This window comes from Scyliorhinus canicula, chromosome 17 (assembly GCF_902713615.1).
Source record: "Scyliorhinus canicula chromosome 17, sScyCan1.1, whole genome shotgun sequence".
Taxonomy (NCBI): domain Eukaryota; kingdom Metazoa; phylum Chordata; class Chondrichthyes; order Carcharhiniformes; family Scyliorhinidae; genus Scyliorhinus; species Scyliorhinus canicula.
In genome coordinates this window covers 64,055,793-64,082,263 of record NC_052162.1, presented here as the reverse complement: position 1 = coordinate 64,082,263, position 26,471 = coordinate 64,055,793, and the positions used below count along the sequence as shown (strand labels likewise).

At 46.3% G+C, this 26,471-nt stretch overlaps 1 protein-coding gene across 7 annotated transcripts in view; it reads left to right on the top strand.

The window, feature by feature from the left end:
* The window catches only part of LOC119951898 (transmembrane gamma-carboxyglutamic acid protein 3-like), a 129,696-nt gene that overhangs the window by 42,678 nt on the left and 60,547 nt on the right, over nucleotides 1-26,471 (top strand). The window contains exon 3 of one of the 7 annotated variants that reach the window (XM_038775270.1): nucleotides 26,088-26,212. The exons of 3 other annotated variants lie outside the window; for them this stretch is intronic. Coding sequence is in view for 1 of the 4 variants with exons in the window: in XM_038775268.1 (XP_038631196.1) it covers nucleotides 25,678-25,705 (28 nt within the window). In the remaining 3 variants the exon portion in view is untranslated. Of the gene's footprint in view, nucleotides 1-8,542; nucleotides 8,723-15,902; nucleotides 15,924-25,487; nucleotides 25,706-26,087; nucleotides 26,213-26,471 lie in introns of those variants that run through there. 3 more of the 7 variants (XM_038775273.1, XM_038775272.1, XM_038775268.1) reach the window with 3 other exon arrangements.

Sequence of the window (26,471 nt, the reverse complement as noted above, 5' to 3'; positions counted from 1 at the left end):
GGCAACATTCTGGTAAATCTCCTTTGCACCTTTTCCAAAACTTCCAAATCCTTCCTAAAATGAAGCGACCAGAACTGCACACAGTACTCCAAATGTGGCCTTACCAAGTTTTTCTACAGCTGCATCATCACCTCACGGATCTTAAATTCAATCCCTCTGCTAATGTACACTAGCACACCATAGGCCTTCTTCACAGCTCTGTCCACTTGAGTGGCAACTTTCAAAGATCTATGAACATAGACCCCAAGATCTCTCTGCTCCTCCACATTGCCAAGAACCCTACCGTTAACCCACCGTTAACCCTGTATTCCGCATTCATATTTGTCCTTCCAAAATGGACAACCTCACACTTTTCTGGGTTAAACTCCATCTGCCACTTCTCAGCCCAGTTCTGCATCCTGTCTATGTCTCTTTGCAGCCAACTACAGTCCTCCTCACTATCCACAACTCCACCAATCTTTGTATTGTCTGCAAATTTACTGACCCACCCTTCAAGTCCCTCATCCAAGTCATTAATGAAAATCATAAACAGCAGAGGATCCATAACTGATCCCTGCAGTACGCCACTGGTAACTGGGCTCCAGGCTGAATATTTGCCATCCACCACCACTCTCTGATTTCTATCGGTTAGCCAGTTCGTTATCCAACTTGCCAAACATCCCACTATCCCATGCCTCCTTACTTTCTGCATACCCTGGTGAACCTTATCAAATGCCTTACTAAAATCCATGTACACCACATCCACTGCTTTACCTTCATCTACGTGCTTGGTCATCTCCTCAAAGAATTCAATAAGACTTGAGGCAAGACCTACCCCTCAGAAATCCATGCTGACTATCCCTAATCAAGCAGTGTCTTTCCAGATGCTCTGAAATCCTATCCCTCAGTACCCTTTCCATTACTTTGCCTATCACCGAAGTAAGACTAACTGGCCTGTAATTCCCAGGGTTATCACTATTCTCTTTTTTGAACGGGCACGACATTCGCCACTCTCCAATCCTCTGGTACCACCCCTGTTGAAAGTGAGGACAAAAAGATAATTGCCAACGGCTCTGCAATTTCATCTCTTGCTTCCCTTTGGATATATCCCGTCAGGCCCGGGGGACTTGTCTATCCTCAAGTTTTTCAAAATGCCCAACACATCTTCCTTCCTAACAAGTATCTCCTCGAGCTTACCAGTCTGTTTCACACTGTCCTCTCCAACAATATGGCCCCTCTCATTCATAAATACTGAAGAAAAGTACTCGTTCAAGACCTCTCCTATCTCTTCTGACTCAATACACAATCTCCTGCTACTGTCCTTGATCGGACACACCCTCGCTTTAGTCATTCTCATATTTCTAACATGTGTAAAAGGCCTTGGAGTTTTCCTTGATTTTACCCGCCAAAGATTTTTCATGCCCTCTCTTAGCTCTCCTAACCCCTTTCTTCAGTTCCCTCCTGGCTCTCTTGTATCCCTCAAACGCCCTGTCTGAATCTTGTTTCCTCAGCCTTACGTAAGTATGCTTCTTCCTCTTAACAAGACCTCTCTTGTCAACCATGGTTCCTCACTCGACCATCTCTTCCCTGTCTGACAGGGACATACATATCAAGGACACGTAGTATCTGTTCCTTGAACAAGTTCCTCATTTCAATTGTGTCCTTCCCTGACAGCCTATTTTCCCAATTTATGCACTTCAGTTCTTGTCTGACAGCATCGTATTTACCCTTCCCCCAATTGCAAACCTTGCCCTGTTGCATGCACCTATCCCTCTCCATTACTAAAGTGAAAGTCACAGAATTGTGCTCACTATCCAAAATGCTACCCCACTAACAAATCTATCACTTGCCCTGGTTCATTACCAAGTATTAAATCCAGTATGGCCTCCCCTCTGGTCGGACAATCTACATGCTGTGTTAGAAAAGCTACCTGGACACACTGCACAAATACCACCCCATCCAAACTATTTGATCTAAAGAGTTTCCACTCAATATTTGGGAAGTTGAAGTCACCCATGACTACTACCCTGTGACTTCTGCACCTTTCCAAAATCTATTTCCCAATCTGTTCCTCCACATCTCTGCTGCTATTGGGGGGCCTATAGAAAACTGCCAACAAGGTGACTGCTCCTTTCCTATTTCGGACTTCAACCCATACTACCTCAGTAGACAGATCCTCCTCGAACTGCCTTTCTGCAGCTGTTATCTCTAATTAATAATGCAACCCCCCCAACTCTTTTACCACCCTTCCTAATCGTATTGAAACATCTATAACCATGAACCTCCAACAACCATTTCTGCCCCTCTTCTGTCCAAGTTTCCATGATGGCCACCACATCGTAGTCCCAAGTACCGATCCATGTCTTAAGTTCACCCAACTTATTCCTGATGCTTCTTGCATTGAAGTATACACACTCCGTGCCTGCAAGTACTCTCCTATGTTAGTGTTACCTTCCCCACTGCCTCACTACACGCTTTGACGTCCTGAACATCGGCTACCTTAGTTGCTGGACTACAAGTCCAGTTCCCATTCCCCTGCCAAATTAGTTTAAACCCTCCTGAAGAGTACTAGAAAACCTCCCTCCCAGGATATTGGTGCCCCTCTGGTACAGAAGCAACTTGTCCTGCTTGTACAGGTCCCACCTTCCCCAGAATGCGCTCCAATTATCCAAATACCTGAAGCCCTCCTACACTATTCCTGCAGCCACATGTTCAACTGCACTCTCTCCCAATTCCTAGCCTCGCTATCACGTGTCACCGGCAACAAACCAGAGATGAAAACTTTGTCTGTCCTGGCTTTTAACTTCCAGCCTGACTCCCTAAACTCGTTTATTACATCCACACCCCTTTTCCTACCTACGTCGTTGGTACCAATGTGCACCACAACTTATGGCTGCTTACCCTCCCCCCCCCTCCCCCCCTCCCCCCTCCCCCCCCTCCCCCCCCTCCCCCCTCCACCTCTTCCCCCCTCCCCCCTCTCCCCCCTCCCCCCTCTCCCCCTCCCCCCCTAAGAATCCTGAAGACACGATCCGAGACATCCCTGGCACCCGGGAGGCAACATACCTTCCGGGAGTCTCGCTCGCGACCACAGAATCTCCTATCTATTCCCCTAACCATTGTCTTCGATCACTATTGCTTTTCTATTCTCCCCCCTTCCCTTCTGAGCCCCAGAGCCAGACTCAGTGCCATAGACCTGGCCGCTAGGGCCTTTCCCCGGTAGGTTAGCCCCCCCAACAGCATCCAAAACGGTATACTTGTTTTGAAGGGGAACGGCCACGAGGGATCCCTGCACTGTCTGCCTGTTTGTTTTCTTTCCCTGACTGTAACCCAGCTACTCTTGTCTTGTACCTTGAGTGTGGCTACCTCCCTGTACCTCTTCTCTAATACCCCTTCTGCCTCCCGGATGATCCGAAGTTCATCCAGCTCCAGTTCCCTAATACGGTCTCTGAGGAGCTGGAGTTGGGTGCACTTCCCACAGGTATAGTCAGCTGGTATAGTCACAGGTGGTATTCCTCACCACCCACAGCCTACAGGAGGAGCCCTAGCCTCCATCCCCTTTTACCTTACAGAATACAGCTGCACTGTGGACCAACTGAAACTCCGCCCTCCGACTCTGCTCCCAGTCAGCTGTACTCTCTGGAAACTCCTGGCTCCCTTCATGCTCTTTGAGGAAATGTAGGAAATGAAATGAAAGGAGCTCCTTACTTCCTCCTCAGCTAACTCCCTCAGTCACCAAACTCTCACTATAGCACTCAAATGCACCCAAGTTCAGCACTCCCTCAGTCACCAAACTCTCACTATAGCACTCAAATGCACCCAAGTTCAGCACTCAGTGCAAACAAAGTCTGCACTGTAACTAGCTGATTTATACTATGACTCTAGCCTCTTGAAAACTGGCCGAATCCAATTAACTAATTAAGCTCCAGCTGCAAGTAGTTACGAGTAGAACCTTTGTTTAAAGCTGATTGAAAATTCACCTTCTTCTCAACCACACAGCAACTTTTAAGTTAATTAACTAAATAAAAGAAAGACTCGACTTTAGATAAAAATTAAAAATAAACCCTTAATATACCTCAGTCACCAACCTCTCACTATAGCACTCAAATGCACCCAAATTCAGCACTCAGTACAAACAAATAATGCAGTGCAAACAAATATTGCAGTATGTTCAAGCACAGAAGTATTTGTGGGCAGTGACAAATGCACACAGCTTAAATGATTTTTGGAAGATCTGGGCTGTTGTATCCACCAAGGTGTTCCATGTATTTTGTTTATATCGTTGGCATCTTGTGTTTTGTTAGTGTCACACACTACATTTTTATTTACATTTAATATTATTTTCCTGATTGAGCTAATTGAATGTTAACAGGATATTCAGATGCTGCATCAAACACACATTTTAACATCCACATTAGTCTCTGTTACTTCATCTGCATTCAATTGACTTGAAGTCCGATTAAGTAAAATGATGTGGAACTCTGAGGGAACATTTCCCAAACTGTGTTCAGTTCCAACATTTGAAAATTAAATGTGATCCCTGACACCAACAAAAACATAAAAGCAGCATAGTAACATTCTGTATATCATTATTGAAGTTATAACACATATGAATATGAAAACCTGTGTTTCTTTAATACCTTATTATTTTATGTACTGATCAGTCAGTCTATTACTTCATCTGAGCTACTCCAGCTCATGGACCTGGGCCAGGAGGCTGCAGAAGTGCAGGCTGTGTGTGGTTGATGTTGGAGCCCAGGTCATTTTAAGTGCCTTGGTGATGGGGTTGGGCTCAGGCAGCCTGCCACTCAGCAGTGGATACAGTGTAGCTGGGTTCATGGCGAGGGCCATGTGTCAAGACTCGGTGAAGAAGCCAAGGGTAAAATCCCATGGCCTGGAGAGATTGAGAGACAAGCAGAGCAAGGCCAGGGCTGGGTGCCACCTGGACCTCTGTGCTGCTGTGCGTCTCAATCTTGGAAGAGAGCTTGTGACTCATAACCAGTTTCTGGAGTATTATGGTGTTTGGGACTGCAAGGACTAATGCGAGACTAGGGAAACAGTACCACCCACATTATGATGTAGTGAGTCGCATAGGAATAGAAAAGTGCAGTAGTGAGTCTCATAGAAGTCAGCATGAATATAGCACCTAGTCAGGACTATATCCTGTATATATGTATATAGTTGTGTTATTAAACAGTTATTTTCAATTGTATATGCCTCTACACCTCTTCGTGATACAACAGAGAATAATACAAGGATTTCTGCAAATCACATTTGGTGTGATCCAGTTTGGGAACCACAGCTCTATGGTGCTAGAAGAGTCTGTAAGATAACTTGAGTTTTTGAAGTTACTGTGTACTGTTTGGTTTTAAACAACAAGGTCAGACTTGTTGAAGGATCTATCCATTTTACTGGTGGTGATGTCGAGGTTTCTATTTGGAGCTATGGAATAAATTGATTTGAGCTGAGAATATTGCTGGTTTTCTTTAACTAACTCATGTTGGTATAACGTTATTTACACGTTATTCAAACTCAAGGTCGCGACCCACGGATGGATTGCGGGCGGGTGTTGAGAGGGTCGCAGCGCGATCGGTCGTGGTGTCCCCGATCATGGGAGAAGCACCCAACAGCCATGACCGGCTTTTAGGTTGAGAATGTCGGCCGCCTCTGCCAGGAGCAGTGTTTTGCCTTGCTCCAACCGATTGGCACACAGATTATCCAATGGGTGATTAGCTGTCCTAATGTCACATTCGACCTCTAATTGTTCTGCTGACCAATAGGAGGAGGTGGGGGCTGTACTTCAGCGGTGAGGCTGTTGGAGTTTGGGGCCTCTGAAGGACACACTAGAGCGGCCTAGTGAAGTTTGTGTGAGGGGTTAGAATGCTGGCAGTCAGCACCAGTCAGTGGCGTGCAGAGGTCTGGTGATGCCCGGGGCAAATCTTGATTGTATGCCCCAAAGACTCAAGTATAAGGCCTAATATACTGAGAAATATTATGAGACAGGAAAACATTTTGAATATATAAACACAGATGAAACATTAAATAAACGCTTTATTCGATTTTAATATAAATCAATCAAATTTATTAAGTTCTTTTCCCCAAATGATACCTCCTGTCACAAAACACCTGAACTACTTCACTTTTTACATCAGCTGTGAGAAATTCTTTTTCAATGCTTATGAAAGCCAGGTTGGTCAGTCGCTCCTGTGACATAGAAGACCTCAGATATGTTTTTATTAATTTCAGTTTTGAAAATGACCTTTCACAGCTTGCGACTGAAAATGCGATTGTAAGCAGTAATCTGTATGAAACACACAGCGTCGGAAAGACATCCCTCCCATACTGCAGTAAAGACTCCAGAGCATCTTTAGGATCAGGGGGAACTCTATTCCCTCCAGCTCGAAGGAGCATCACAAAATCAATAATTTTGTCATATAACTGAATTGCAACCACATCATTGTCATAATAATTTGCAAAGTCTGAACATTCCTTTTTTAATTTCTCTCTTTCTTGTTCATCTTCAATCACTCCTGAATTCAAGTTCAGAAGAAAAGAAAATCGGTCACTGAGTCTTTGAAGACGGACACTGCGGTCTTCAATTTCAGTTTTTAATCTGTTCACAATCTCTACCATTACTCTATTCATTTCTTCTTGTGCCGTCAGTCCACTATCTCTTGCTGACTCTCCAGGCATTATTCTTCTTCTCCTTGTTCGTGCAATTGGTATTCCCCAATTTTGACAATATTCATTGGCTAAATCTATTGCATTGTGGATAATTTCATCATTCTTCAAATTCAAGATATGAATAAGTCCTCTCAGATCACAAGAAGCTTCATGGAACCCCATTTTCGGATCCTGCAAACGTTTTGAGACTTTATCCACTGATGATAAAACTGAGTACCAAAAATTTAATAAAGCTATAAACGGGAATTGTTGAATAGAGTTCAGTAGCGATCCTGCATCAGATTTAGTTTCCCTTGAAAATTCTCCTTCCAGCAGGTGTTGAAGGCTTGCAATAACGTTGTCACACTCTTCGTGGATTACTTGCACAGCATCATGGCTGGAACTCCATCTTGTGTCACACTGTCTTTTCACAGTCCGAGTGACAAATGATTTTAACACTTCCCAACGAGAAGTAGATGAAGAAAAAAAAGTAGAGTTTTTCTAGAATGCCAAAAAATGTAACAACAACAGGTTGCACCTCACTTGCATGGACACAGGACAAATTGAGGCTGTGGTTCTCGCAGTTCACAAACACAGCTTTTGGGTTAACTTCAAGAATTTTTTGTAGAACACCTCCTCTCATTCCAGCCATAACTGCTGCGTTATCATATGCTTGACCACGACAGTCATTCATGGAAATTTTGTCTTCTTCCAATTTTTCCTGAATTTTATTTACCAGGCTGACTGCATCTTTCTTGTTGACTTGAAAAAATCCCAGAAATGTCTCCTTTATTTCTACTTTTCTGTTTTCATCAATATGAACGTAACGCAGAATTTCAGAAACCTGATCTTCATGGGCAATATCTGGAGTTGAATCCAGCATTATGCTAAAATATTTTGCGTCCTTAATTTCGGAAATTATATTTTTATTGACAGTTTCACCAAGAAGATTGATTATTTCGTTTTGAATTCTGTTGGACAAGTAGGTGACACTTTTTGGTTTCTCTTTCCCTCTCTGCAAGTGTTTTGCTAAGATGTCATCATATTTGGCCAAAAGTCTGATTGTTGCTAGAAAGTTTCCTGTATTTTCACTGACTGTCTCCCCTGGCTCTGATAACCCAGATATTCCTTCTCCTCGATGTCCACGATAGGCCAGATTCTGTTTTGCCAGAAAGGATATAACCTCGACAATCCGTTCAGTTATAGCTTTCCATCTTTTCTTTTCAGCAGACATTTGCTGTTGAAGGTCAGCATCTATCGTAGTTGAATGATGGAGTCGAACTACAAGGTTCAGGTATTCCCTCATGTGAGCTCTATGAGAAGGGCTTTTCTCATGGTCAGGTATTGTTGGATTTAATTTTCTCCAAGTGGAGAAACCGTCTTCCTTTCCAAAGTTTGACACAGACAACAAATGCTCCTTTGAAAACAAAAAGCAAACAAAACAGTAGCATGCTTTCCGACATGGAGAGTATAACAACCATTTTCTCTCCACAATTTCTCCGTTTGTGGAAACTTTATCAAACCACTGTTTGGAAAATGATCTCCCATCCTTCTCAGCAAATGGACCACTTTTATTCTGATATCTTTCAGGGCCATGTTGTAATATTGTCATCTTCAAATGATCTGGAATCGGTTTCTTCAAACAGCCAAAATTGCTTCTTTGCAAAAATATGCAAATATCTTCTTTATTTTCTTCACATGGATCATCATCCTGACAACGAGACTGAGGAGAGAGAGTATTATGTTCTGACCGAGCTGAATCCGTATCAGAAAAATCCTTCTCTGCACCCACATCATCTTTTACTTCTCCAGGTTCTCCTACTTCTTCTTTACTTCTTTTTATCCATGCATCTAATGCCCCTCTTTGATGGGACTCTTCTTCGACTCTGGCTGTAGTACCACAAGTACTTCAATGCTTATACCATCACAGGGAGGAGGAAGTAAATGATAGCCACATAAACAGGGATTGTAGCAATTTGTTTGTTTTTCAAACTGAGATCCAACAAGAAGGGACCAGCAGCAATCACAGAAAGTAAATTGTGTGGTTCTCCTCTGGGGCAGGGCAAGTGGAACTTAAGCACCGGTATGTGAAATCTATATGAATGTTTGAAACCTCTGTAATCGTTTCACTGCTATAATGGTGTATTATACGTTATCAGTCTTCACAAATAAAACTTGTGGGACACCATGTTCTGTTAAAAAACAATGAAAATGCTGTCCGCATGCATGCCACCTCCGGCAGATCCGGCAGTGCACAGGCCACCACCGCCCAGCATGGCAGACTGCCGCCTCCTGATGTCAGCGCACTATCCCAGAACTGTCTCGTCCTGACGTCAGCGCGCTGTCCAAGAACTGAATCCTCCTGACATTAGCATGCTGTCCCAGGACCAAATTTCTTTTTAAAATTGGCAAAAACAGAAGTCTTTAGAGAGAGCAGGTCACGCACCCGGCAGGTACACTGATGTCACGCTTTTGCTGCTAAATCCTGGAGGAGAGATTCCTCCATTTTGTAGCTGCCAGCAAGCAAGCAACAGGTGTATGTGAAGAACTGAAGATGGATCAATTTGTAATAAGGAGGAGAAGGCCAAAGACACAAACAGGCGAGGATCTCACAATCGAATCTCCTGGAGAGAGCTCGGGACACTCCTCGGCAAGATAAAGCAGTGCTGGTGTGAGCTCCAATGACTAGAGTGAGCAGCCCATTAAGAAGAAGCTGAAATTGAAAACAATGCATTATAAAGATGATTTTTTGAGGTGTGACTTCATTAATTGTGCCAGTGCAAATAAAGGTGTAAAGACTATGTGCAAGGAAGTACTGGAAAATGAAAGATTAAACCCTCAAAACTTCAAAAGCATTTGAAGCATGGCGATTTTGAGGACAAACCTCTTGATTTTTTTCAAAGGATGCAGCGAGAACTTAAATCGTCAGCTGAAGCCCTTAGCAGAAATGTAATATTGAATGACCGAGCAAGTGAGATTGTGAGGGCCAAGCAGGCTCACTTGTCGCATTAAAGGCACGCAAAAAAGTCAGTCGCGAAGTTCAGGCAGCATGGGTCACTAAGGTCAGTCGGCGTGGGTAACGATGTTTGACTAGCGCCGTGGGTCCCGAAGGTTGGCCGGTTGGTAAAAATGGGTCATGGGTAAAAAAAAAGCCTACATTTCCATTTGTACTTCATACCCTGTTTGCTTGGTGACTACTTTTGCGACTGAGTTGTTTTTGGCTCACGGGCCTTCTGCAGTTGTTGTTCATCATCCGTGTACTAAAGAATTTATTTGGCATTGTAATACTTGTGAACTTCATATTTGCACAATAAAGAATTAGGTGTAGGTTGGTGCAGTTCAGCTATCACTTGTTGCTGAAGTAGTTAGTAATTTGCGACCTGGGACCTTGTGCTTCCTCATCATCTTTTAATTCATTCATAAAGGAGCAAATAAATTGGCATCGTACAGTAGGTACAGAATTGGTGGTTATAAGCAGAGGATGTATCCAGGGATATCAAAACATAAATGTTAGATGTATGAGCTACAAATTTCATCATTTGTACTATAAACAGGTAGTCCCTGTGCTCATTGATTTTTTTTAATATAGCAATTTGTTTTGCAGGTTTGTTTGAGGCAGAAATCAGAAATGTATACAAGACAGAGATGAACTATTAGAGTTGCATCAAGCAGCCAATTCAATACAGAAGAGCCTGGGAGTTTCCCCTTAGACCTGGGGTTAATATTTATCCCTTAACCAACAGCAACAAAATAAACAGATTATCTAGTCATTACCACATTGCTGTTTGTTGGCTTCTGTTTTCCTGCATTACAAAAATGACCACCTTTGAAAAAGAGAACTTTGTCGCCGTCACAAATGTTGGGATATTCTGTGGTTATGAGAGATGGTGCAGAAAGTAAAGTCCTTTCTTTCCAGACCACATGTTGGCAAGTGTGTGGAATAGTTTTTTAAATATAAATTTAGGTTACCCAATTTGTTTTTTTCCAATTAAGGGGCAATTTAACGTGGCCAACCCACCTACCCTGCACATCTTTGGGTTGTGGGGGCGGAACCCATGCAAACACTGGGAGAATATGCAAACTCCACACGGACAGTGAACCACTGCACCACCGTGCTGCCCAATTGTGTGGAATAGTTGAAGATATCAGTGAAAGTTCATTATATGAAATGATGCAACCGAGATATTTTAATTTATAGAAAATAATTTTGGGTCAGGATAGTTTTTAAAAGCCTGTAGCTATGCAGATGCACATGGTTTTAAGAATACAATGAACTTTCAGAAATTACAAGTTTATGCATTATTGGATGAAATAAGAGCAAAACTAAATCATACAGCCCCCCAAGCCTGCTCTGCCATTCAAAATGATTATGGCTGATCTTCTGCTTCAACTCCACTTTTGCTTCCGCTCCCCATATTTAGTAATTCCCTGAGAGATCAAAAATCTATGTAGTCAACAATGGAACATCTGCAGTCCACTTGTGTAGCGGAGTGGGCCAGGAATGCAAGTCCTGACAATTTTTGGAAGTTTCCACACATGCGTGGACTGGGACTGGGTTGCACTTGTGTAATTCCAAATTTTAAGCTCTTTGAGCCTTGGCTGGGCCCAGCACACATACGTAAAAAGAAAACTGTGCAAGAAGCTAGGTGATGTGACCCAGACACAGTGTATCATATCGGGAAAGATCCCAGGCAGGGGAGATGGAGAGGTCCCAAACCCAGGCAGGGAACAGGGAGAGTTTAAGTTGAGAAGAAAGAAGAGCAGAGAAAGAGGCCTCAAACATAAAAGGGCTGGGGTTGGCAGAATTTGTGATGAGGGCTCAGGAAAAACCCTGAACATCTTAGAAGACAGCAGAACGTTAGTGACTCTGGGCTATTGGAGTGAACGTACCACTTTTGAGCAGCAGTAGTCTGCTTGGCGTGGCTGAAGTGCTGAAATTATGTGGTGGGTTGGTGCCTGAGTACAGTATCGGGAATGCAAGGGAACAAAGTCTCAGAAGACGAGATTGAAAACCTGAGAAGTGGGTTGTTTTTGAGGCTGTCCAAGTTGTAGCAACCTTTGGAGAGAATTACCAAGTGATATCTTTGAAGGTGAAGACTGAAAACCGTTGTGAGAAAGATGGATTCAACGGGAATAGATGACTCAATGTTATTGATGTATAGGTGGGTTGTTGAGAAATCTGTGGAATCCGTCTCGGTCACATTTACTATTTATTGTGCAGTGTGGTGTGTTCGACCACACCTTTCCTGTTAATTTACTTGTACCTCACATTAACCCTGACTGTAAATAGCTACAGCCTGCCGACTCACAAATGCCTTGCCTATTCCTATAGCTGTGCTTCCTGTCCACTAACCAATCTTCCATTAGTGTCAATATATTATCCCTAAAACTAGAACCATCTAGTTAAAATAGAATTAAAATTAAAATCGAACCATGTGTATTGCCCTTTTATCTGAAACCGTATCAAATGTCTTGGAAATTTGAGTATATTGCATTTATTGACTCCCCATTTCTACCCGAGTAGTTATACCTTCAAAAAACTCTAATAAATTTGTCAAATATGTTTTCCTTTTCATAAAACCATGTTGACTTTGTCTGATCATACTACTATTTTTGAAGTGCCTTGTTAATACTTTTTTCACAATAGATTTCAACGTTTATTTGACTGTATCAGGTTAACTCGCCTGGAGCTCCCCTTTTTCTTTCTCCCTCAGTTCCTGAATAGCCGTGTTACATTTGCAAACTTTCAATCTGCTGGGATCATTCTGGAATCTAGGGAATTATGAAATGTCGGAACCAGTGGATCCATTATCTCTGCAGCTACCTCTTTTAGAATCCAAGGATGTAGGGATTCGGTCCTGAGGATTTATTGGCCACTTGAGTTTCTCTAATGTTAATTTTCTGATATTAATTACTTTGAGTTCCTTTTGTTTTGGACTGGAGTATGTTGCTCTCAGACTTGGTATGGAATTTAATTGGATTATCACTTTTCCTCAAGATGATTTTTTACTGAGAAATGAATAATGAAAATTACCTCATTGCACAGCGTTAGATCTAAAATAGCTGTATTGTTGGCTGGTTCTAGAACACGTTGCTGAAAGAAGCTGAGTTGATTTCACGATGCATTTTTTTTAAAGTGCAGAGTTTCCAAAGTGCTGGCATTTAATATTAAGTCTGTGCGTTGTTATCACACCCTGAGCTAGTGCACGGTCAGTTCCAGCCCCACTTGACCCGGAGTCGCAACACAATTGAAATTAACAAATAATTCTTGGAAAAACACCCGAAGGTTTTGGCCCTTGGCTGCCGAATAACTACAGTCACCAGGTTTGTAAATGTAAACACATTTAATTTTTAAATTAATAATAGCTAGAGTTAAATATACAGAAAGTACAACTGGTTAACTATTATCTAATTCCTAACCCGCTTCACAAGGCAGACAAACAGGAGAAAAGAGGAGTGTAAAATAATGATGAAAGTATAAGGATGAGTCTTTGTTACAGATGGTTGTCTTCTAGCACACCTTCCTTCAGTCTAAGCTTTCAGTTCGAGGTTTCTACTTTCGGTTTGTAATGGTTTTCACTCTAGATTCATCCAGGTTCTCTGTAGGTTCAGAAATATAGCAACTATGCAGCTTTTCTGGAGAAAGAGACTCTAAGCTCCTTCTCTGAATGTCCAGGACCTGACTCTTCTTTCCTGGGTTATCTGAAAACCATCCCACTCCTGCTTCTATTTTCCATGTTTCTATGTAACTCAGCAATGCTAGTAATGTGTTGGTTGATAGATTGCTGAGATCCTTGCACTCCCCTTTGCAAATTATAATTAGCAGGCATGATGGTAGCAATTTGACCTTGCATGCCATCAAGATGACTTTGCCTAACTGCAGTTTGAGCCTCCACTGCATCATTTAGCCATTGCAGAATAGGCCTCAGCCACCCAGTGGTAGCAGTGACATTATTCATGAGACTGTCCGTCATGCTTGTTTCTACAAATGTGCTTATGGAATTGGTCACCGCCTTCTGTGCGAGGAATGGTGAGCTGCAATCTTTTAAAAATAAATTTAGAGTACCCAATTAATTTGTGGTGTCCTTTCCAATTAAGGGACAATTTAGTGTGGCCAATCCACCTACTCTGCACATAGAACATAGAACAGTACAGCACAGAACAGGACCTTCGGCCCTCGATGTTGTGCCGAGCCATGATCACCCTACTCAAACCCACGTATTCATCCTATACCCGTAACCCAACAACCCTCCACCCCTTAACCTTACTTTTTAGGACACTAGGGGCAATTTAGCATAGCCAATCCACCTAACCCGCACATCTTTGGACTGTGGGAGGAAACCGGAGCACCCGGAGGAAACCCACACACACACGGGGAGGACGTGCAGACTCCGCACAGACAGTGACCCAGCCGGGAATCGAACCTGGGACCCTGGAGCTGTGAAGCATTTATGCTAACCACCATGCTACCGTGCTGCCCTGTACATCTTTGGGTTGTGAGGTTGAAACCCACGCAAACACTGGGAGAATGTGCAAACTCCACAGGGACAGTGCCCCAGAGCCGGGATCGAACCTGGGACCTCGGCGCCATGAGGCAGCAGAGTTAACCACTACGCCACTGTGCTGCCCTTGAGCTCCAATCTCTGCTCAGAGTCCTGTACTAAATTGGTCTTGGATTCCGTCATCTTGACACTGATCGGGGGTTTTCTATTTGGGACTTCCCAGTGCACCAGGCATTTTGTGCACACAACTGCTAGAGTTCATCATCTTCTCCCTCAAAGTCCTCACTTGATTTCTCTACATCAGAACCCGAGTTCAACCTTGCCATCTAGTGAACTGGCACCTGTGCATCCCTTTCCCTTTGACCTGGCTGTAACTGATGTATCACTGCATACAGATCCTGCCCCTATTCAATACCAGAATGTACAGCTAAGCTGGTAGCTATGAGAGTGATATCAAGTGACAATGTTGCGTTTTCATTGTCACTCTCTTCTTGGTGTCCCTCCTTCCTGATCAGTTGAGACTTTTGGTTATCTAAAAGGAAAAAGGCATAAGGTTAAGGACATGGTGTGAGGAAGTAAGAGGTGCATGACCACACCATTTCCCCCCCCCTATTCTTTCATGGGATGTGAACATTGCTGATAAGACCTCAATTTGGGCAGCATGGTAACACAGTGCTGCCTCACAGCGCCAGGGACCCGGGTTCAATTCCAGCCTTGGGTGACTGTCAGTGCGGAGTCTGCATGTTCTCCCCTTGTCTGTGTGGGTTTTCCTCCGGGTGCTCCGATTTCTACCCACAGTCTAAAGATGTGCAGGTTAGGTGGATTGGTCATGCTAAATTGCCTATATTGTCCAAAAAGTTATGTGAGGTTATGGTGTTCAAGGGATAAGCAGGGCCTTGGTAGAGTGCTCATTCAGAGGGTCGGTGTAGACTGGATAGGCCAAAGGGCATCCTTCTGCATTGTAATGATTCTATGATCACTAATTACCTTTGGGAATGCGGTGGTGACCTTTTGGTGAGAAGTCCTTGATCTGAAACAATTAATGGGGATTTAATGAGATGAGAATAGATCTTGCCCAGGTGAATTAGAATCAAAAGTTGTCAGGGAAAAAAACAACATGGTTTTAAAGAGTCAAGTCTATTCCCATGAAGAGGAAAGGTAGGGCAAACAAATCCAGATACCGCTGGATGATGAAAGGGATAAAGTGTAAAATGATGGGGGAAAAGGGTGCACATTACCGCTATTAGCTGGATATTACAATTGTGAACCGGGCTGAAGGTTCAGAAGGGAAGTGAAAAAAACAATAGAAGCAATTAAGAGAGTATGAGAAAAGTTTTGCAGCTATCATGTAGGGGAATCCAGAAGTCCTGTTTAAGCAGATCAATAATATAAGGATGGTAAAAGACAAAGTGAGCTGATTGGGGAATTAAAAAAAAAAAATTGTTATAAATTTAGAGTACCCAATTCATTTTTTCCAATTAAGGGACAATTTAGAGTGGCCAATCCACCTACCCTGCACATCTTTGGGTTCTGGGGAGAATGTGCAAACTCCACATGGATAGTGACCCAGAGCCGGGATCGAACCTGGGATCTCAGCACCGTGAGGCAGCAGTGCTAACCACTGCGCCACTGTCTGCCAGGAAATTTATGCACGGAGGCAGGGGGCATTGCTGAGTTATGAACTAAATGCTTTGCATCTATCTTTACCAAGGAAGAAGATGCCAACCAAGTCATAGTGAAAGAAGAAATCTTTGAGACACTGGATGAGTTGAAATATAGGAGGTACTGGATAGGCTGTTTGAAATTAAAGTTGATAAGTCACCAGGACAAGATGAGCTGCATTTAACGAGACTGAGGGAAGTGAGAGTGGAAATTGTGGAGTCACTGACCATAATCTTCCAATCTTCATTAGTTACAGGTGTGGTGCCAGGAAAACTGGAGTATTGCAAATGGGTGCAAGGGTGAATACCTGGTAACAACAGACCAGGGGCGAAATTCTCCGACCCCCAGCAGGGTCGGAGAATCGCCTGGGGCCGCCGAAAATCTCGCCCCCACCGTGGCAGAGATTCTCCGCCACCCGGGAATTGGCGGGGGTGGGAATCACGCCACTCCGATCGGCGAGGCCCCTGCGGCGATTCTCCGGCCCGGATGGGCCGAAGTCCCGCCGCTGGGAGGCCTCCCGCCGCCGAGGTTTGAACCACCTCTGGTGGCAGCGGGATCGGAGCCGCAACCGGGCCCCCGGGGTCCTGGGGGGGGGGCGTGGGGCGATCGGACCCCGGTGGGTGCCCCCACGGTGGCCAGGCCTGCGATCGGGGCCCCTAGCTCAGAGGACGGGCCAGTGCCCTGGGGGCACTCTTTCTCCTCCGCCGCCCCCACGGCCTCCGCCATGGCGGAAGCGGAAGAGAAACCCACAGCGCGCATGCGCCGGTGGTGACATCAACGGCAGCTGGCCGCTGATGTCACCGCCGGCGCATGCGCCAACCGGCGAAAGCCTTTCGGCCAGCCCCGCTGCCGGGCGGCGGGCCTGGAAGGCTGCTGCCACCGTTTTTTGCGCCAGTCGGCGTGGTGCCAACCGCTCCGGCGCGGGGCTAGCCCCCAAAGGTGCGGAGAATTTCCCACCTTTTGGGGAGGCCCGACCCCGGAGTGGTTGCCGCCACTCCCCTACGCCGGGACCCCCCGTCCTGCCGGGTAGAGGAGAATCCCGCCCCAGATAGTTCAGCCTTGGTGGTGGAATACTTCTAGAAGTCACTTGAATAAATGTGGATTATTAAGAAAAGACAGCATGGATTTGTTAAGGGCAAATCTTGCTTAACTAACTTATTTTCATGAGGTAACAGGTTTGATGAGGGTATTGTGAGCGATGTGCTGTAAAGAGATTTGCAAAAGGTATTTGACACACTGCTGTATGACTGGCCTGTCAACAAAGTTAGACCCATGGAATAATAAGGCCTGCAGCAGTTAGATACAAAATTAGCTGAGAGTCCTGGTGAATGGAAGAGGGTATACAGTGGGGTTCCCCAGGGGTCATTATTAGCACCCAGCTTTTCTTGATCTGTATTAATGACTTAAGCATGTTTTTTTCAAAGTGCGGGTCGTCACCCGCGGGTGGGTCACGGACGAGTGTCAGAAGGGTCGCGGAGCTAAGGTTCACTGTGTTCTGCATCCATCAGCCGCTAACGCAGTTTCCCAATGTCAATATTTAGAAGCCTGCAAAGAACATTATGCCTAAAATATCAATTCTGTCCCCGAGACATAGCAATTATTCGACTGATTTCCTGTAACCCTCATGGTTCCTCCCCGGTGGCGGCTCTGCTTCAAAAAACATATTTCACACATTGTTCGATGGTTTCGTTCTCCTCTCCTGGCCAAAGTTGCGGCCCAAGAGTTCGCCCTGACGCGGTCCATCTGCACTTGCATCCCCATGTGCTCTGCACCCTGCAGTGGACCACATCAAGGGGACCTTATTTCCCCCTCTGGGAGACCAGCAGAAAGAGGCCGTCATGAAATACAATGGGATCATCAGCTGATCTAGAGCCCTCAGTGAGTGTACACAAACCTGACAGGGATTTTTTATGTATAGTTATAAATCAAGATTTTAAGTTCTCCTCGTTCGTCTTCCTTCTCTTTGTTTCCTCAAGGCAGTGTCCCACGATGAATCCCACGACTGTTGGCAATTCTCCAGTATCAGTGAATTTCTATAGATGGCAGGATATCACAGGCATATATGATCCCGTCCTTGCTCAATGTTGACATAAATTCAATGCACCAAGGGCTACTGGATAGTGATTACGAACAGGACATCTAAATGATTTACTTTCCCTCTCTTGCCTGAGGCAAGAAAACCTTTGTGCCTCAAATACTGCTTTGACTCAGGATAGACTGGGTTAGCAAACGTGGCGTGAGCCCCGAAGGTCAGCCACTTGGCAAAAGTGGGTTCCCGGGGAAAAAAAGTTTGAAAAACACTTGTGCGCAGGTCACGATTTCAAAATTTGAGAATGGTACTAAACCTGGAAACATTGTGTGAGTGATATACTTCAAAAGGATATAGATAGACTGGTGAAATGGATGGACATGTGAGTGATATTTTACTGCAGCGAAGTGTGACATTCATTATTGTAGGAAGAACAAGGAGCGGCAATATAGGATACAGTTCTAAAGGTCTGCAGGAACAAAGGAACTGGGGGTATATGTGCATAAATCATTGAAGGTGAAAGGACAGATTGCAAAAGCAGTTAATAGAGCATATGGGATCATAGGCTTTATAAATAGGGGCACAGAGAGTACAAAAGCAAGGACGTTATGATAAACAGTTTGGTCTCAACTGGAGTATTGTGTTTAATTCTGGGCACCAGACAATGGTTTCAAGGATGAGAAACTTCAACTACTTAGATAAATTAGAGAAGCTAGGACTGTTCTCTTTGGGGGAAAAGGAGATTTAATAAATTTCTTCAAAATCATGAGCGATCTGGAAAGAGTAGGTGGAAGAAACTGTTCCCATTAGTGGAAGGGTCGAGAATCCGAGGACACCCATTTACAATGATTGACAAAAGAAGAAATGATGACTTGGGGAAAATCTTTTCACACAGTAAGTGATTAGAATTTGAAAGGCACAGCCTAATCGTGTGGTGGAGACAAACTTAGTTGAGGCCTTAAGAGAATTATATAATTGTGTGAAAATAAAAGTATTGTGGCGCTACATGGAAAAGGTGGAGGAGTGTGTCTAGGCCAAGGGTTTTCAAACTCCGGTTGCAACCCGCGGGTGGGTCGTGGGCAGGTTTCGGGAGGGCTTTTAAAAATGCCGGCCACAATGGACTTTTGAGATTGCTGGCCATCCCACATATGCATGCTGGATCAAGCAGTGTGCAGGCCTGGAGCCCAGCGGGGCGGACTGCCTCCCCCTGACATCAGTGCGCTGTCCAGGGCCAGTTTTCTTTCAGCAAATGATGGAAACCTCCCACCAGAAGCAGGGAGCAAGTCACGCGCCCAGTACACTGACATCATGTGTTGTGGGCGCGAGAGAGATTTGTCCATTTTGCAGTTGCCAGCAGTGCTGATGTGAACTCCTGGACCTCTGGTGAACAATCCATGAAGAAGGATCTGAAAACTGGAACAAAGCAGCATAAAGATGATTATTTGATGTACGGGTTATTAATTGTTCTACTACAAATCAGGATTTAAACTTTATGTGTGTTATATACTTTGAATCACTGGCAAATGAAAGTTTAAAACCCTCAGAACTTCAAAGCCATTTGAGGACTAAACATGGCGAGTTCGAGGACAAACCTCTTTATTATCAGAAATGTAACATTGAATAACAAGTGACATCATGAGGATCAAGCACGCTCATCTGTCACATTAAAGGTAAATGAAAATAGTGGGTTGCAAAGGTCAGCCAGTGTGTGCCTCGAAGGATGGCCAGTTGGTAAAAATGTGTCCCAGACAAAAAGTTTGAAAAGCACTGGTCTAGGCGAGTTGCTGTTGCAGAGAGCTTGCACAGAAATGATGGGCTGAATGACCTCCTGTGCTGCAACAATTCTAGGATTCTGTGCTGCAGTCCATATGTGTTGTTGCTCTCTGAATTCTATTAGGAAGGCAGTTCCTGGTTATTGACCCAGCAACAGTTCCAAGTCAACATGATATATGGCCTGTAGGGGAATTAGACATGGTGGTGTTCACATGTGTCTACCTGTGTAGGTTGTATAGGTTATGGGTTTGGAAGGTGCTGTAAAGGAGGTCTGGCAAGTTGCTGCAGTGTAGATCTTACACACTGCAGTCACTATGCACTGGTAGTGTGATGATATGTACAGTGTCTAAAGCTAATGGTGCAGTTGGTAGGATATGTATTTGACAATATAGTTGCTCTTCTTGATCACTCATTGAGATCATTGAACTTATTGTGGCACTACATCTAGGTCTTTACCTGCATGGCTGTCTGCTCACACTGTCTTTTTTAAAAATGTATTTATTCAAAGTTTTTCAAAAAGTTTTACAGAACACTCCAAAAAGGAAAATAATACAAAGAGAAAAGGGCAACATGCCAACCAAACAGAACAACTTAACCCTCTAAATGATAAACAGTTTAACAAATTAACACCCAACTCAAACCCCCCTGGGTTGCTGCTGCTGTTGACCTCCACCTAACATTCAGCGAGAAAGTCAAGGAACGGTTGCCACCGCCCGGAGAACCCCTGCAAGGACCCTCGCAAGGCAAACTTTATCTTTTCCAACCTAAGAAATCCCGCCATGTCATTGATCCAAGCCTCCACACTTGGGGGCTTTGCGTCCCTCCACAATAACAAGAGCCTTCTCTGGGCTACCAAGGAAGCAAAGGCCAGAACTCCGGCCTCTTTCGACTCCTGCACTCCCGGATCCTCCGATACCCTAAATAACGCTATTCCCCAACTCGGTTTTACCCAAGTGTCCAAGACCTTGGACATGACCTTTGCAAAACCCTTCCAGAACTCCACAAGCGCTGGGCACGCCCAGAACATATGGGCGTGGTTTGCTGGGCTCCCCGAACACCTCACACATCTGTCCTCCACCCCAAAAAACTTACTCATCCTCGCCCCTGTCATGTGTGCCCTGTGTAACTCTTTAAACGGGATCAGGCTGTGCCTGGCGCAAGATGAGGAGGAATTGACCTGCCCAGGGCATCAGCCCACATGCCCTCATCCAGCTCCTCCTCCCATTTGTCCTTCAACTCCTCCACCGAGGTTTCCTCCGCCTCTTGCAGCTCCTGGTATATCTCCGAGATCTTACCCTCTCCGACCCACCCCCCCGAAATCACCCTGTCCTGTGTCCTTCGGGCAGGCAGCAATGGAAATTCTCCTACCTGCTTCCTGACAAATGCCCGAACCTGCATGTACCTGAAGGCATTTCCCGGGGGTAACCTGAATTTCTCCTCCAGTGCGTTTAAGCTGGCAAAAGTCCCGTCAATGAATAGATCCCCCAGCCCTCTAATTCCGCCCGGTGCCAGCTTCGGAACCCACCATCTATCCTGCCCCCCCCCCTCCCCGACTGCGCTCCAAGAACAGTCTTTTAACTATCTGAGTCTTATTGGCCCACACAAATCCCATGATACTCTTGCTCACTAGCTTGAAAAAGGCCTTGGGGATGAGGATGGGCAGGCACTGAAACACGATCAAAAACCTAGGGAGGACCGTCATCTTGACAGACTGCACCCTACCCGCTAGGGAGAGTGGAAGCATGTCCCACCTCTTAAAGTCCTCCTCAATCTGGTCCACCAGCCGTGCCAGATTGAGCCTATGCAAGACCCCCCAACCCTTGGCCACCTGAATACCCAAATACCGAAAACTCCTCTCCACCATCTTGAGCGGCAGCTCCTCCAACCTCTTTTCCTGGCCCCGCGCATGCACCACAAAGAGCTCGCTGTTCCCAACATTAAGCTTATATCTCCAAACTCACTGAGGGTCTGCATAACCCTCCCCCATCCCCTCTACCGGGTCCGTAATATACAAAAGCAAATCATCCGCATAAAGTGAGACGTGGTGATCCTTCCCCCCCCCCCCCCCCCCCCCCCCCCCCCCGGACCAAACCCCTCCAGCTTCTAGATTCCCTCAGTGCCATGGCCAGTGGCTCAATTGCCAAAGCAAACAGCAGGGGGGACAGAGGGCACCCCTGCCTCGTTCCACAATATAGTCTAAAGTACTCTGAACTCAACCGGTTCATCGATACATTCGCCACCGGGGCCTGGTATAACAATTTAACCCATCCTATGAACCCCTCCCCAACCCACACCTACCCAGCACCTCCCACAGGTATTCCCACTCCACCCGGTCAAAGGCCTTCTCCGCGTCCATAGCCACCACCACCTCTGCATCCCCCCCCTCCGAGGGCATCATAATCACATTCAGAAGCCTCCGCACATTTTCATTCAACTGCCTGCCCTTCAAATCCTGTCTGATCCTCATGTATCACTCCCGGGACATAATCCTCAATCCTAATGGCCAGGACCTTCGCCAACAACTTGGCATCTACATTAAGGAGTGAAATCGGCCTATACGAGCCACATTGCAGCGGGTCTTTGTCCCGCTTAAGAATAAGCGAGATCTGAGCTCTCGACATCGTCGGGGGAAGACTTACTTTTTCTCTGTTAAAAGTTCTCAACAGCAACGGAGCCAACAGTTCCGAAAACTTCCTATAAAATTCAATCGGGAACCCATCCGGTCCCGGGGCCTTGCCCGCCTGCATACTCCCCAACCCCTTAACCAGCTCCTCCATCCCTATCGGGGCCCCCAAGCCCTCTACCTGCTCCTCCTCCACCCTCGTAAACCTAAATTGGTCGAGAAACGCCGCATCTCACCCCCCCCCCCCCCCTCCTCCACCACCACCCTTGGGGGGGGGGGGGGGGGGGGGGGGCTCTGATTTGTACAGGTTCTCATCAAAGTACCTAAAGGCCTCATTTATTCTAACTGGACTCCGCACCATATTCCCTCCCCTGTCCCTGTTTCCCCCAATTTCCCTAGCCGCCTCCTCCTTCCGCAGCTGATGCGCCGGCATCCGACTCGCCTTCTCCCCATATTCATACGCTGCTCCTTGTTCCTTCCTCCACTGGGCCTCAGCTTTCCCGTCGTCAACAAGTCAAACTCCGTTTGGAGGCTCCGGCGCTCCTTCAACTGCCCCTCCTCGGGGGATTGGATTCCGCATATCTCCTATCCACCCATAGTATCTCTCCTACCAATCTATCCCTCTCCCTCCTCTCTCTGTGAGCTCGGATGGAGATCAGCTCCCCTCTGACCAGCGCCTCCCAGACCGCACTCACTGAGATCTCCCCATTGTCATTGGCCTCCATATACCTCTGTATACACCCCGGATCAGCCCACAGACCTCCTAATCCGCCAATAATCCCACGTCCAAGCGCCACAACGGGCACTGGCCCCTCTCTTCTCCCAACTCCAGCTCCACCCAATGTGGGGCATGATCCAAAATCGCGATGGCTGAGTACTCCGTCCCCTCTACTCTCGGGATCAGTGCCCTGCTCACCACAAAAAAGTCTATCCGTGAATAGGCCTTGTGCACGTGGGAAAAGAAGGAAAACTCCCTCGCCCTTGGCCTAGCAAACCTCCACGCATCCACTCCCCCCTCTCTGATCCATAAACCCCCTCAGGACCTTGGCCGCAGCTGGCCTCTTACCAGACCCAGACCTAGACCGGTCCATTGCCAGGTCCAGTACTGTGTTGAAATCCCCCCCATAATTAGGTTCCCCACCTCCAAATCCGGGATCCGACTTAGAATCATCTTCATGAAACCTGCATCGTCCCAATTTGGGGTATATACATTCACCAGCACCACCCGGGCCCCCTGCAGCCTACCACTCACCATCACACACCGGCCCCCTTTATCCGCCACAATGCTCACCGCCTTGAAAGTCACCCGCTTGCTCACCAAAATTGCTACCCCCCTATTCTTTGCGTCCAACCTGGAGTGAAAGACCTGCCCTACCCATCCCTTCCTCAGCCTGATTTGATCCCCAACTTTCAGGTGCGTCCCCTGTAGCATGGCTACGTCTGCCTTCAGTCCCTTTAAGTGCGCAAATACTCAGGCCCTCTTTGACCAGCCCATTTAGGCCTCTCACATTCCACATGATCAGCCGGATCGAGGATCTCCCCCCTCCGACTAGCCATCTCCTTTTTTTGGGCCAGCCACGTGCGCACGTCTCCCACTCCTTCCAGCCCCCCAGGCGGAGACTCTCCGCCCAACTCTCCCTATTATCTCCAGCTCCCCCTCGGTCAATACAGCAGCAACCCAGTACCCCTCCCCCCGGCCAAGCAATTGCTTGACTCCCCCTACTCCCCCCATTGCACTCCGTAAGTCAGCTGACTCCTGCTGACCCCAGCCGCCCCCGCCTCTACCACCGATCCCTGCAGAATTCCCTCCTAAAACCCAAGTACCCCCCCTCCACACCCCCTGCAAACCAATGTGGACTCCATTCCAATACCGCCTCCCTGCGTCCGGCCCCGCCCCCTCTCTTTCCACGGGAAAAGAAAACCCGCGCTCCCAGTCCGGGCTGACCCCGCCCTCTATGGCGCAGCTCCATTCTCCTACAACCTCACCCCAATCCCTAGAGGCCCTGGGTTTCCGGCCCCTTCTCCCCCCCACATCCCCTCCCAGATCAGCGCCCGCACAGAACAAAAAAAGAAACACAAATATCACCCTCTCCCACTCCACAACATCCCCCAAATATGCTACAGACCACTAATTTGAGTCCAGCTTTTCATTTTTGATTAAGGACCACGCCTAGTCCAGCGTATCAAAATAGTGGTGATGGTCCTGATATGTGACCCACAGGCGCGCGGGCTGCAACAGCCCAAACTTCACCCCCTTTCCGTGAAGAACCGCCTTGGCCCGATTGAATCCTGCCCTCTTCTTGGCCAGCTCTGCACTCCAGTCCTGGTAAATGCGAATTTCAGCATTCTCCCACCTGCTGCTCCGCTCCTTCTTTGCCCACCTCAAGACGCACTCCCTGTCGGTGTAACGGTGAAACCTCACCACCACAGCTCTCGGCGGCTCATTCGCCCTCGGTCTCCTCGCCAGGACTCTGTGCGCCCCATCCAGCTCCAAGGGCCTCGGGAAGGCTCCCACGCCCATCAGCGTGCTCAGCATCGTGGCTACATACACCCCAACATCCGACCCCTCCGCACCTTCAGGGAGACCCAGAATCCGCAAATTCTTCGTTCTCGACCTGTTCTCCAGATCCTCGAATTTCTCCTGCCACTTTTTATGGAGTGCCTCGTGCGCCTCCACCTTTGCTGATCTCGTTATCAGAGGCCTTCTGCTGCACCTCTTTAATCGCTGTCCCCTGCATCCTCTGGGTCTCTACCAGCCTTTCTATCGACACCTTCATATGGGTCAACATCTCTGCCTTCAATTCTGCAAAGCAGCTTCGTAGAAACTCTTGCTGCTCCCGCGACAATTGAGCCCACGCAGCCTGGTGTCCGCCCGCCGCTATCTTGCTTTTTCGCACCCGTTCTCCTCTCCTCTCTAATGCCCCTTTTTTGACCGCACCGCTCCTGGTCCACTCCATACAGTGCTGGGGGGGCCTTACTGCCATCTTCCCACACCGGGAATCGTCAGCCAAGTGCCGCTGGGGCTCCTTAAAAGGGCCCAAAAGTCCGTTTTCGGCAGGAGCTGCCGAACGTGCGACCTACCCAGGCATAGCCGCAACAGGAAGTCCACGCTGTCTTTTAACCATGTGCCTGCGGACGTCATAGTCCCCTGTGGATACAGGACATCCCTCTTCCTTTCCACCTACTCCACTAAGACATTCAGTGTAGCGTTCGATAACCTTGCAGCTCATTCTCTCCTACGCCATTCCTCTTTTTTTTTCCGGGTCAGATTTCCTTCAACTATGACCCACAGCACCTTTTTCCAGCCACAATGCACCTCCGTTAAGGGGTGCAGGCTGACTTTAAACAGTGGACGCCAGCTTTCAGAGATGCTAGCTACTTAAGATATTGGCCCCCGATGTGTCCAGCCAAACGGATAGAATGCTGCGTGATGCCTGGATGCAGAATTTATGGAAATGAGCAGGCAGCATGAAGTTGGTGAGCTGTCTGCATTGAAATCAATAGGCATGAGTAATTATACATCACATTCCCTGTGCCCATTTTTGAAGGCCATCAAATTGGCTCCCAAAATATTGGAAATGTACAATAAGTTGGTGTGTCTCTGAATAGTAAAGATAGGAAATGGTCTTGGATAGGAGCCTGCATCAAATTTTTTAAATATCCCTTTTAGCTATAGATCAGTATGCCTTATGTTTCATGACCTTTCATTTCTACAGACTATTCTATGACTGACACTTGTAACATAGCTCTTGAATCTTTTGTTGCAACATCCATGTTGTCCATGGGATGTAATTAGTGTGAATTTATTGAGTGAAATGATCACCAGGAAATAAGTCAGTTATTGTTATTTTTGTTACAGAATTGAATAGAATTTCCTCTATCCAAAGTTAAAGAATAATTCCTTGACTGTCATGAACAATAATGATTTAGTAAAAAACAGTTTACACAGAGAAGATATAAAATCTTGTATCAACCAGAAATGAGGTAAGTGAAAAGTGATTAAAATGGTCATAATGTGGTTGTTGATGGTGTATTTAAAAGGAAAATAACATGAAATATATTACTATCTCGTAGATGACAGGAATATTTTCCATGTCCAGTGTTTTCAAATGACATTGCACAGAGTTAACAAAAGGGTTGTTTTCGCACTTGATTGTTTGGTGGGTATTTTTAGAAATTGTGTAACATCAGCTTTGAGCTGTCCACACTGTGCTACATCTGCTGTAACTCTCCTGATATGATC